Raw genomic sequence first — 13,023 nt, forward strand, 5'->3', positions numbered from 1 at the left:
TTGGAGTCTCACTCCATCACCCAGGCTGCAGTGCAGTGGCACGTTCACGGCCACTCCAGCATCAACCTGCTGGGCTTAGGTGATCCTTCCACCTCAGCCTTCCAAGTAGCCGGAACTATAGGCACGCGCTACCGCACCCAGCTAATTTTTTATTTATTGTAGATGCGAGGTCTTGAACCCGTGGGCTCGGGCAATTCACTCACCTCGTCTTCCCAAAGTGCTGGGAGTACAGGCTGAGCCACCGAACCTGGCAGTACTAGATTTTTTATAATTGGGTTAATGCTTTGTATTTTGAAATTGATATGTGAAAATGCTTTGATCATATGAGCAGACAAATGATATTTGTTAGTAGCTCAAACTGCTCTCTGAAGAGGAAGGCTAAACATTGTGTGCAAAGAAAATACGTACAGATACTCCTCAACTTAGGATGGAGTTATATCCCAAGAAACTCATCATTAACTTGAAAATTTTGTAAGCTGAAAGTGCACTTGATAGACCTAAGCTACCAAGCATCATAGCTCAGCCTGTCCTACCTTGAATGTGCTCAATACACTAACATTAGCCCACAGTTGGGGCAGAATCATTTAACACAAAATCTATTTTATAATAAAGTGTTGAATATCTCATGTAATGTATTGAATACTGTACTGAAAGTGAAAAAGAATGGTTGTATGGGTACACAAAGTACAGTTTCTATTGAGTGCACGTTGCTTTCGTACCATTGTAAAGATGAAAAGTTTGTTAGTCAAGCCATCATAAGTCAGGGACCATCTATATTTAAGAAATGTGGTGGTCGGGCTCAGTGGTCTGTAATTCCAGCACTTTGGGAGGCTGAGGCGAGTGGATTGCCTGAGCCCTCAGGTTTGAGACCCACCCGGGCAACTTGCTGAGACCTTGTCTCTACAATAAAATAAAAAATAGCCAGGCATGGTAGCACGCGCCTGTAGTTCCGCTACTCAGAAGGCTGAGGCAAAAGGATCGCTGGAACCCAGAAGGTCGATGCTGAGGTGGCCATGAGTGCAGTGCCCCCAGCCAGGGCAAAGGAGTGAGATGCCAACTCAAAAAATAAATAATAATAATAAAAAAGAAATGTGACTTTGAGATTTTTTTCCTCTCATGTTTTTAAATTTCAGGTTATAATATTAGGAAAAGTAGCCACGTGGAATATTGGAAGCAATTTTTTTTCCTTTGTTTTTCTTTTTTTTTTGAGTCAGAGTCTCACTCTCTTGCCAAGGCTGGAGTGCAGTGACATGATCATGGCTACCACAGCCTCATCCTGCTGTGCTCAGACGATCCTTCTATCTCAGCCTTCTAAGTATCTGGAACTACAGCTGTGTGCCACCATACCCAGCTGATTTTTTAATTTATTGCAGAGATGAGATCTCACCAAATTGCCCAGGCTGGTCTCAAACCCCTGGGCTTAGACAGTCCTCTTGCCTCTGCCTCCCAAAGTGCTGGGATTATAGTCTTGAGCCACCACACGAGGCAGGAAGCAATTTCTAAAACCAAAAAATGTAATTAGGAGTAGAACTTCTAGGATGGTGGAATGAGGAGCTGGACAAATGCACTACCCTACTTCCCCCCCCCATGATGAAATTGGGACAAAATTGTCAAAAGCATTTTAAGACTCTGGAATTGATCAGAGGCATACATTAAGTTGAGAAGTGATTACCAAAAACAAAACAGAGCAAAAATGGATTCTTTGTAAGAACTGTGAGAATATTTGGTGCTTTAACCTGAGACTGCTGATATTTCCCTCCACCTGCTCCCCAGCTTCATGATGCAGTCGTTCTACTAGGGCTGTACAGGCTTTGAGAACAGTGTTAGATTGATTTGGAGGGAACAGTCACCATGTTTGGAGGTATTATTGAACAATAGTGACCTCAGTGACAAAGTATTGGTAAAGTACAACATCATAGATACCTGTGAGTGTAATTCTGAATGGAGTAAGCCACAGACCAGCCAGAAATTTAATGAGGTGGTTCAGGGAATGAGACAGCTGCAATGGGCCTTAATAAACCTGTCTATATCCCTAATGGTCTGAAAGGCCATGTGTATGTTCAAGACTTTGCATCTGCCAGGTGAAAGAGGAGACCTTAGCTGTCCCTCTCTGATTGAATGTAAGACCTTGCAAATTCAGAAAACAAAAGCTGAGCAGACTTGGAACATATTTTTCAACTCATCCAGAAAATCAGTCTTCAACAAACTTTTCCAATATTTGGAGAAAGAGGGTACACATCCCAGCTCATTTTGTGAGGCTCATTTTGTAAATGTAGACAAGGATCATTCCTCCTAAATACAGATGAAAACAAAAATCTTTTGCAGAGTATTAACAAATCCAGCAACATATATAATTTTTTAAAAATCGCTTATCGGCTGAGTACAGTGGCTCACACCCGTAATCTCGCACTTGGGAGGCCAAAAGGCAAGAGGACTGCCTGAGCCCAGGGGTTTGAGACTACCCTGGGCAACTTAGCGAGACCTTGTCTCTACAATAAATAAAAAAATTAGCCAGGCACGGTGGCGCATGTCTGTAGTTCCAGCTACTTGGTAGGATCGCCTGAGCCCAGCAGGTCAAGGCTATGGTGGCTGTGAACATGCCACTGCACTCCAGCCTGGGCAACAGAGTGAAACTCTAACTAAAAATACAAAAAATAAAATAAAATAACCATGACAAATGGAATGTATCCTAGGAAAGCAAGATTGGTTTAACATTTGTTATGAACTGAATATTTATGTTTCCCCTTTGCCCCCTAAAATTCACATTAAGGCCCTAACTCCCAGTGTGCCTGAATTTGGCAATCCATGCCTCTAAGGAGGTAATTAAGGTTAAATGAAGTCATAAGAGTGGAGACCCAATCCAAGAGCACTGATGCCTTTATGAAAGAGGAGGAAGCATGAATTCTTTTTCTTTCTTTCTCTGTGCACACACATACATGCATACATACATAGAGGAAAAACCATATAAGGGCACAATGAGAAGGCACCCGTTTGCAAGTCAGGAAAAGAGCCTCCACTCGTATTGGCTGGAACCTTGATTTTGGACTTCTAACCTCCAAAACTGTGAGAAAATATATTTATCTTCTTTAATCCACCTAGGTATTTTTATTATGACAGCCCAAGTAGACTAATATAACATCTAAAAGTCAATTCTTATAATTCATCATGTTAATAATGTTCATACTAAAAGCAGAAAAAGCATTTGACAAAATTTGTCACCTATTTATGATTAAAAACTATCAGGAAGCCGGACTCGGTGGCTCAGCCTGTAATCCCGTGCTTTGGGAGGCTGTGGTGAGTGGATTGCCTGAGCCCGTGGGTTCGAGACCTGCCTGGGCAACTTGGTGAGACCTCATCTCTACAATAAAATCAAAAAAATTAGCCGGGTGTGGTAGCACGTGCCTGTAGTTCTGGCTACTTGGAAGCTGAGAGGATCGATCGCCAGAGCCCAGCAGGTCGAGGCTGCGGTGGCCGGGAGCAGCCACTGCACTCCAGTCTGGGCGACAGAGTGAGACTCCAACTCAAAAACAAAAAAAAACTATCAGGAAACAAAAAGTAGAAAAAATTTCCTCGAGCTTATGAACGTCATCTGTCAAAAACCTGCAGCTAATATTATACTTAATGGTGAAAGATTGCTTTTCTCCTATCAGAGACTGTCTTTCTTTCTTTTTTTTGCCACTTTTTTCTTTCTTTCTTTTTTTTTTAGAAAGCAGGATATTGAGAGGATAGGAAAGCTCCCACAGTGGGAGGGGACCCAAAGGGGTTGCCCTCTTGCCACTTCTAATTAACATCACACTGGATACTTTGGCCAATCTAACCAAACAAGAAAAAGAAATGCATTTAGATTGGAAAGTCAGAAGTAAAGCTGTATTCATTCTCAAATCACTTGTTTCTGTGTATTAGAATATCCGAAAGAATGTATTTTTTAAAAATATAGAATACCTAAGTTCAGTAACGTTGCAGCCTATATGATCAGTCTACAGTAATCATTTGTATTTTTGTATACTACCAGTAAACAATTCAAAATGAAATTACAAAAGCAGTTTCATTCACGGAAGCATCAAAAAATAATAATCTACTTAGGAACAGATTTAACAAACAATGTAAAACTTATACTCTGAAAACTACAAAACATTGTTGGGAGAAATTAAAGGCATAAATAAATGGAGAGATGTTCATGGGTTGGAAGACTACATTGTTGAGATGGCAGTTTCCCTCAAGTTGCTTGATAGGATCTTTGTTAAAATCCCTGGAGCTATTTTGCAGAAATCAATGCTGCCCTAAAATCAAATAGCCAAAACAACGTCAAAAAAAAAGAAAGTTGAAGAATTTACAAGACCCAATTTGAAAACATACTATAAGGCTATAGCATTCAAGACGATGTGGTACTAACACAAACAGGGATGGGCACATAAATCAATGGAACAGAATTGAGAGTTGAGAAACAGAACCTTGTATTTATGAATAAGTTTTATAAAAGTACCTGTACCAAGGCAATTCAATCAAAATAGTCCTTTCTACAAATGTTGCTAGAATGGTTGGCTGTCCACAAGTAAAAAAAATTAATTTAGACCCTTACCTCTACCATATATTAAAATGAACTCAAAATGAATCATAATCCTAAATGTTAAAGCTAAAACTATGGGCTGGGCTCGGTGGCTCAGCCTGTAATCCCAGCACTTTGGGAGGCTGACGTGAGTGAATTGCCTGAGCCCGCGGGTTTGAGACCAGCCAGGACAACTTGGCGAGACCTCATCTCTACAATATAAATTTTAAAAAATTAGCCAGACGTAGTAGCACACGCCTATAGTTCTGACTCCTTGATAGGCTGAGGCAGAAGGATTGCCTGAGCCCAGCAGGTCGATGCTGGGGTGGCCAAGAATGTGACTCCAATTAAAAACAAAAACAAAAAACAAAAACTATGAAGCTTTAGAAGAAATTTTTTAGGAAAAAATCTTCATAGTTTTGAGTTAGGAAAACATTTCTTTCGTATGACAAACACCAAAGGTATGATTCATAAGAGAATAAAATGTTAAATTGTAGTTTATCAAAATTAAAAGCTTTTGCATTTCAAAAGACTTCTTTAAGAGAATGAAAGTAACCCATTAATTCTGAACAATCCTCAAAAGGACAAAGCCACAAATAAGAATCTCATTTTCACTGCTGATGATAACCAGTACATCAACTCCTTACTGTAAAACTGGCAATTAGCCGGGCTCAGTGGCTCAGCCTGTAATCCCGCGCCTTTGGGAGGCTGAGGTGAGTGAATTGCCTGAGCCAGCGGGTTCGAGACCCGCCTGGGCAACCTGGTGAGACCTCATCTCTACAAAAAATCAAAATGAGCCGGGCGTGGTAGCGCGTGCCTATAGTTCCAGCTACTTGGAAGGCTGAGGCGGAAGGATCACTGGAGCCCAGCAGGTCAAGGCTGCGGTGGCCAGGAGCGGCCACTGCACTCCAGTCTGGGTAACAGAGTGAGACTCCGACTCAAAAACAAAAACAAAAACAAAAAAACCTGGGAATTAAAAGGAAAGTAGTATCTATCCTGCCTTTCCTGTGCAAACTGTACTTCAGGCTAACTAAGTAGCTCTGCTTGGTAAATTCTGTATAGAGTAATTCTATCTGTTAAATGTAGCAGAAATGATAACTAGAAAGTTACCATTTTGTAACTAATGAAATCATTCAGAAAACTATTATCTATGGATATTAAGCTTATCAGGTAAAAAGTTAATGGGATATTGGGTAGTTGCAGAATCTCAAGGTGTCATCTCATAAATAATTTGTTGGTTATGAGTTAAAACACAGCTTTACCATGGAAAAACTCACTGATCACTGTTAGCCACACTAACAGTGGATATTGTATGCCTATTAATGTGTTAAAGTATGAAATACTCAATACCACTTACAAACCTAGAGCACGCTGAACCTAAATCTCATCAAGCTTTATAACTAACTTCTAAGAAATACAGAGGATAGGAGAAAAAATAGGCATCACAAGGAAGCAAGAAGACAGTTTCGGAATATGAACTACTCTCTAAGACAACTGATCCATCTCTTCAAGTCTGTTCCATGGGAAAAATATAAGTGGGGGCGGTGGATAGTTTACAATTAAAAGATTGTTATGACTGGGCTTTATGACTCAGCCTGTAATCACAGCACTTTGGGAGGCCAAGGCGAGTGGATTGCCTGAGCCCACTGGTTCGAGACCAGCCCAGACAGCTTAGTGAAATCTCATCTCTACAGTAAATAAAAAATTACAGCCGGGCTCGGTGGCTCAGCCTGTAATCCCAGCACTTTGGGAGGCTGAGACAGAGGATTGTCTGAGCCCGTGGGCTCGAGACCCACCCGGGCAACTTGGTGAGACCTTGTCTCTACAATAAATCAAAAATTAGCTGGATGTGGTAGCACATACCTGAAGTTCCCACTACTTGGAAGGCTGAGGCGGAAGGATCGCAGGAGCCCAGCAGGTCGAGGCTGTGGTGGATGGAGCGTGCCACTACCTTCCAGCCTGGGTGACAGAGTGAGACTCCAACTCAAAAAAAAAAAAAATTAGCCAGATATGGTAGCATGCGCCTGTAGTTCCAGCTACTTGGAAGACTGAGGCGGAGGGATCACCGGAGCCCAGGAGGTCGATGCTGGGGTGGCTGTGAGCATGCCACTGCACTCCTCCAGCCTGGACAACAGAGTGAGACTTCAACTCAAAAAAAAAAGATTCTTATGAGAAAAGCAGATACAGGCAATTTGTGCAACTTGTTGGATAAAAATCATAAAGATGGTAGTTGAACAGAGATGACTAAAACATAAATCTGACATTTAAGAAAAGTCACTTTATTATAAAAACTAAATGTATGGCCGGGCTTGGTGGCGTGCATTGGTAGTTCTAACTACTTGGAAGGCTGAGGCGTAAGGATTGCAGGTCGAGACTGCGGTGGCCGTTAGCGTGCCACTACACTCCAGTCTGGGCGACAAGAGTGAGACTCCAACTAAAAAAAAAAAAAGACTAAATATAATAAAAAGCTAGTGAATATGTATTATATATATTTAATTATTCTTTTGAATATTTCAGAAACAATTTAACCATCTCTTAAGATTTTATGAAAGGACAAGTTTAGAAATGGCAAATTGTTCAGTCAGCAAACATGTTTCATTTTCTTTTGGACTCCTTTTAGATCAGTTATCCACAATTTTCTAAGTTTCTGCAATCCCACAGTTTATAGACTTTACCCAGATGACCTTGTCTTGTATACAGTATTTTTAGAGTGAGCAGTCCTTCTGTTTCTTCTCAGCAGGGGATCCACAAATATCAATCTCAATGACTACAAAAAGTGTCGAGATTATGGAGCCAAATGTGAATAATTCCTGAGGGTAGAAACTCAGATCTCTGAGGATAGAACCAAAGACCACAGTATAAGAAATCTGAACCTAGAGGGTCTTAGGCTAAGTAATTATGAGCTACAGAGTATACTTAGAGTTCTCTGGGTGTTTTTAAAGTACTTTGTTTTATATCTAAGTTCTCTGTTGAATTAAGGATACCTTTCAAGTATACCTGGAAGTGCCATTGCTATTTTTTCATGCACTAAGGCTATTGCTTCTGTGCATTCAGACATAGATAAGGGATGTGATGATGTTGATGGGCTGTGAGATTGTATAGAATTTGACAGATAAGGAAAGATTTTGATTCTTTGTGGAAAATACGTTGAAGTCAAAATATCATTGTGCTTTGGCCCTAATGGGATAAGGTAAGCAGCAGTATGAACTGCAACTGTTTTTAAGAATTAGGTACAGTCCTAGATCTAAAGATATTACTCTATCAAGAAAACTCTACATACTTACTTAGGGGAATTGATTTGAAAGTGCAGAACATCAAGTATTATTTTTGAATATGTAGAATTGACCCTGTGTGGTTAACTGCTAACTTAGTTATCAAGTAAAGAGCTCTTCAATGAATCATGAAGGTTCCCTATCTCCACACACACCACAGACTACTGAAATGAATAATTAAAGAGTGCTAGTCTCATTGCTAGAAATGTATTATTGAATGTACATGAGCCGTGTATAATCTGAAACTTGGTTAAGTGAAGTTTTATTTTACAGAAAAGATAAATTTTATGTAATCCATAACTCATATTCTGTATATGACTCCTTTGCATTGTATTAATTTCATTTTTAAAAGTGTAAACTAGTTGGAAGAGTCCTTAATTGGCCAAATTTGAGACATTATTTCAAAGTGAAGCAAAAACACTGTTACCTGGGAAACAGTTTTTCTAGCTAGAATCTGGAAGTGATTTTGGAAGTTGCTCTTGTTTTTCATTTCTTTTTCTTTTTCCAATTGTAAACCTACAGATTTTCTGATAGTTTCAAGTATATCATATCAGTTTGGACCATATTGTTGCCCTTTTTATAATTAAAAAATGATAGTATATTGGCAGTTTTACATGGTTCAGTTTAATATAAAGTTCAAAAAATAGTCCTACAGTTGGGGCAAATTCATTATTTTATCTGGGGAAGATAATATTGCTCAAAGTAACTTTTGAGATTACTTTTAATTTAGAGGATTCTTATTACTTATTGTTTTGTGTTATTATTTGTTATTGTTGCAAATTGATAGTAAATTTAAGTATAATATGCATAGATAAAACAGTGGGTTTTAGACACATGATGAAATTGTTGGCCTGTCACAGTGGCTCAAGCCCGTAATCCCAGCACTTTGGGAGGCTGAGGTGAGGAGATTGCCTGAGCCCACGGGTTCAAGACCAGCCTGGGCAACTCGGTGAGACTTCATCTTTACAATAAATTTAAAAAAAATTAGCTGGGCATGGTAGCACATGCCTGTAGTTCCGGCTACTTGGAAGACTGAGGTGGAAAGGTCGCCTGAGCTCAGCAGGTCAACACTGGGGTGGCTGTGAGCGTGCCACTGCACTCCAGCTTGGGTGATGGAGTGAAACTCCCACTCAAAAAAAAAAAAAATTGTTCAGAAAGATGGTGGTAGTTGAATATACTCTTAACCTCTTTAAATTAAAATTCTAGATCAGGTGTGTCCAACTGCGGCCCGCCAGCCACATGTAGCCCAGGACAGCTAGTAATGTGGCCCTGCAACATCTTTTAACATCATTTTTTTTTGGCATTTATATTCTTCATGACCCCATGTGTAGTTACATTTTTGAAGTTCACAGTTGTACCTTATTCATGACATTGCTTCTTAGCAGCACATACATTTGTGAACAGTTGTTTTCAATTATGAAGCACACGAAGAGCAACTTTCCAGCAAACATTTCCGATGAGGAACTTGAGAACACAATAGGAATTGCGACCACTTCCATCAAACCAGAGATTGATAGATTAATTTTACAAAAATAAAGTCAAATTTCCCACTAGTTTTATATTATCCTCATTTTTCTAAACTTTATAATAAAATATTTTTAAAAAAGAAGTCTTATTATGTTTATACACCAACTATATTATATAATTTATGTGCAGCCCGAGACAATTCTTTACTCAGTGCGGCCCAAGGAAGCCAAAAGGTTGGATACTGCTGCTCTAGATTGTTCCACACAAAATTCTATTTTTCTACCAACAGAAATAAAATATTCAACTAAATAAACATTTTTTATGATCCAGTGTTTAGTTTTTTGGTTTTTAATATTTTTAAATTTGTAATGATTCATTTATAAAATGTACAGGCTACTTGGTTTCTATTTTAGGAAATATGGCGCAAAGATAATTAGGAGGTATGTGTGTGTGTGTGTGTGTGTGTGTGTATACACACACATATACATACACATTTCTTCATGAATTTTTTAAACTTCTAAAATAGATTCTACATCAGCATCTTCTTTCTAGCATCCTTTGCCTTTCTTGCATTATTTATTTATTTATTTCTCCTATTTAGTTTTTGTTCTTTCCTTAACTTGTTCACTTTCTTCCTTCATTGTTCTAGTCTTTGCCTGTTCAACTCTCTGTTTTGCCACTTTCTCTTGTTAGGGAAAGCAGCGAGCAGCAGCCAGGCAACAGAACTTAACATGTGTTTACACTACAGAAGGAAGCTAATTATCATTGCTTCATACAGAGGAAGCCCTGTTTTCCTTACTTAATTGCTTTTCTTTTATATTAGAAAAACCATGTGCCTTATGGAGCACCATGGTGCTTGTGGTTGTCTGTCTGTGGCATCAAGACAGTTGATAAACCACTATGTAGGAAGTCAGACAGGATAGCAGTTTACGTCAACAATAATTTATGAAACTTGTTGGGGCAAATAAGCACCATTCTGAGTGGGGAGCATTCAGATATTCAAATTGAACTTCAAATACATTTATACATCCATCCGTCTGTCTGTCTGTCTATCTATCTATCATCTGTTTGCTCATTTGTTTTTTGAGTTGGAGTCTCACTCTGTCACCCAGGCTGTAGTGCAGTGGCAGGCTCACAGCCACCTCTAGCCTTCCAAGTAGCTGGAACTGCAGGCGTGCACCATCGTGCCCAGCTAATTTTTTATTTTTTATTGTGGAGAAGAGGTCTCGCCTAGTTGCCTAGGCTGATCTTGAACCCCTGGGGTTCAGGCAGTCCTCTCTCCTCTGCCTCCCAAAGTGTTGGAATTACAGGTGTGAGCCAGCGCACCCAGCCAAATACAGATATTTAAACTAAAGTTTTCATTGTCTTGTTATCTATAAAATGAGAAAAATAAGGAGGAGAATAAACTACTAGGCAGGAATATATAAGGATAAGAGATGATTATGTAAAAGGCTTAAAGCAATCTCTAACAAGAAGCAAGTGAATACGTGAAAGCCACCATCACTGAAAATTTGTTCTTAATTGTCTATGTTATGTTGATGTATTTATTCATTATTTCTTCCACAATTGTAAATCCCATTTGAATCCTAAACTGCTGACCACCATTAAACTATTATTATTTAACTTCTTTGTTTTGTTTTACAGGCAACAATTGGCATTGACTTTTTATCAAAAACAATGTACTTGGAGGATCGAACAGTGAGTAATATTTTCACTGTGCAATTTTTTGCAACATTCCAGCTTAGAAAACTATGATCAAAGCTATAGTCAATTGTTGTTACCGTAAGAAGTACTTAACAAGGTTACCGTTGAGTAAAACTCTTACTACAGAGTGAATAGTACCTATTCACCTGATCAGGAACAATGAGAATAGCTTTAATAGCGAATTGTCATGAAGAAATGGGAGTTGCTTAAGACTCTTTGAATATGCTACTCTTGAGGCTTTCAGGCAGATTCATTTGCATATCACACAGTTTGTGAACTTCAAGATTTTCTCTCTCAGAATAGGATGTATAATGAAGTGACTGAATAGGAAGAAGTAATATGTATTTATTTGTTAGATTTTTGTCTTCCTTCCTTTGAAATGATCTCTTTAAATTCAATATTAAATTTGTATTCTAGCCTATTCCCTTGAAGAGATTCTTGTCACCTAAACGGTGAATATCTTAAATGCAGTATTTTGGGACCTGTACCCCAAAAGCATTATTTCCAGTGCTGTTTCTTAGAAGTGTGTGTGTTTTTTTCTTTTCGATGTTCTCTTATGTTTTAATATATAGCATGCCATTTCATAAAATTTGAAAGCTTGGAAACTGCTTAATAATGGTTATAAGGTCTTGAGAAAAACTCTTATTACCGAGTAGTATCTAGTACTCATCTTGACTTGTAAAAATGAGGACAAATAACTTTAATATAGGTAATTAATAGAACTTGAGAACTTGGTGTGTGTTTTCAGACTTTTCCTGTAATATAGAAATGAGAAAGTAAGTAAAGAAATTTTTATGAAAGGTAGCAAAAAGATAGTCTTCCTTTTTGATACATTATATACCATATTCTAGGAAGAAATGTATGGGAGAAAAATAACCACAGTAGTTAAAGACACAATTTCAAAGTGTTCCAGAGTCCATAGGAAAGGAACACATGTTAGCCTCAGAGAGGCGATCAAGCAGCATTCATTCCTTTACTTTGATAGCCTGGACTGCTCACTGACATTTGCCTTAGTGTTTATCTTTTATGTTCCATATTTGAACATCAGCAGTCTACTTTTTGCCATCGGGAAGGCATAGGGATTCAGAGATTTTAAAGACGGAAAAAAGGGAAGCCATATTTCTGATTCTGTGAAATCTTTCCCAGAAGTGTTTTTCTTTCATATACCGTCAGAGTAAGCAACTTTTTAATATTACTCCCTTTTGCAAAAGGGTTTTTGAGTTGTTTTCATTTCTTTCTTCCCTGAAATCTCTTGCATGAGTCTCCTTTGTACTTCCATCCCACCCTCCCCCTTTAAAAATACATTATTTCTTTTTTATTTTTAGTATTAGTTTGGTTTTTTTTTTTTTTATTTATTTTTTCCCATCCCACAGATCAGGCTGCAGCTGTGGGATACTGCGGGTCAGGAACGTTTCCGTAGCCTCATTCCCAGTTACATCCGTGATTCTGCTGCAGCCGTAGTAGTTTACGATATCACAAGTAGGTATATTGCAACGGGTTGACCTTTCTTATTTTCTTGCCTGTTTGACTGATTTTGTTGTTAGGTACGATTGCAATTATGGGACACAGCAGGTCAAGAGCGGTTCAGGAGCTTGATTCCTAGCTACATTCGTGACTCCACTGTGGCAGTTGTTGTTTATGATATCACAAGTGAGTGGGGGGAATTATGCGTTTCTTATCTTCTTTCAACCTTTAGCTTAGCTGCATGCATGTTCTTGTCTTGTGCTTGTTTTCCTTACTGGCATGTAAAAATAAGTTTATCATAGTAAATCACATACCTGCCAGGTCAGAAATATTTTCTTTGGTTTTTGTACCAATAAGCTTGATTTCTATTGTGCCAGGTTTTTTCCTGCAGAAATTTTCTTTTGGGTTCAGTTATGAATCCTCTTCAAGACTTTCTTAGTATCCTGTTATCCCTAAGTCATACCGTAATTAAGCGGGAGGAATGTCTCCTTTTCATTTAATTTGATCTCAAATTTCTCTAAATTAAAATAATCTGCATTTAAGCATTAAGCCTCCTGCCAAGTTTTTCAA

At 38.6% G+C, this 13,023-nt stretch overlaps 1 protein-coding gene across 3 annotated transcripts in view; it reads left to right on the forward strand.

Moving 5' to 3' along the window:
* The window catches only part of RAB6A (RAB6A, member RAS oncogene family), a 95,219-nt gene that overhangs the window by 53,690 nt on the left and 28,506 nt on the right, over nucleotides 1-13,023 (forward strand). The window contains exons 3-4 of one of the 3 annotated variants that reach the window (XM_021715842.1): nucleotides 10,930-10,983; nucleotides 12,363-12,468. In XM_021715842.1, the coding sequence (XP_021571517.1) occupies nucleotides 10,930-10,983; nucleotides 12,363-12,468 (160 nt within the window). Of the gene's footprint in view, nucleotides 1-10,929; nucleotides 10,984-12,362; nucleotides 12,469-12,533; nucleotides 12,640-13,023 lie in introns of all 3 variants that reach the window. The other 2 variants (XM_008064668.1, XM_021715843.1) reach the window with 2 other exon arrangements.

The sequence above is a fragment of the Carlito syrichta genome, unplaced genomic scaffold, assembly GCF_000164805.1.
Source record: "Carlito syrichta isolate Samal-C Ts95f unplaced genomic scaffold, Tarsius_syrichta-2.0.1 Scaffold307839, whole genome shotgun sequence".
Classification (NCBI taxonomy): Eukaryota; Metazoa; Chordata; class Mammalia; order Primates; family Tarsiidae; genus Carlito; species Carlito syrichta.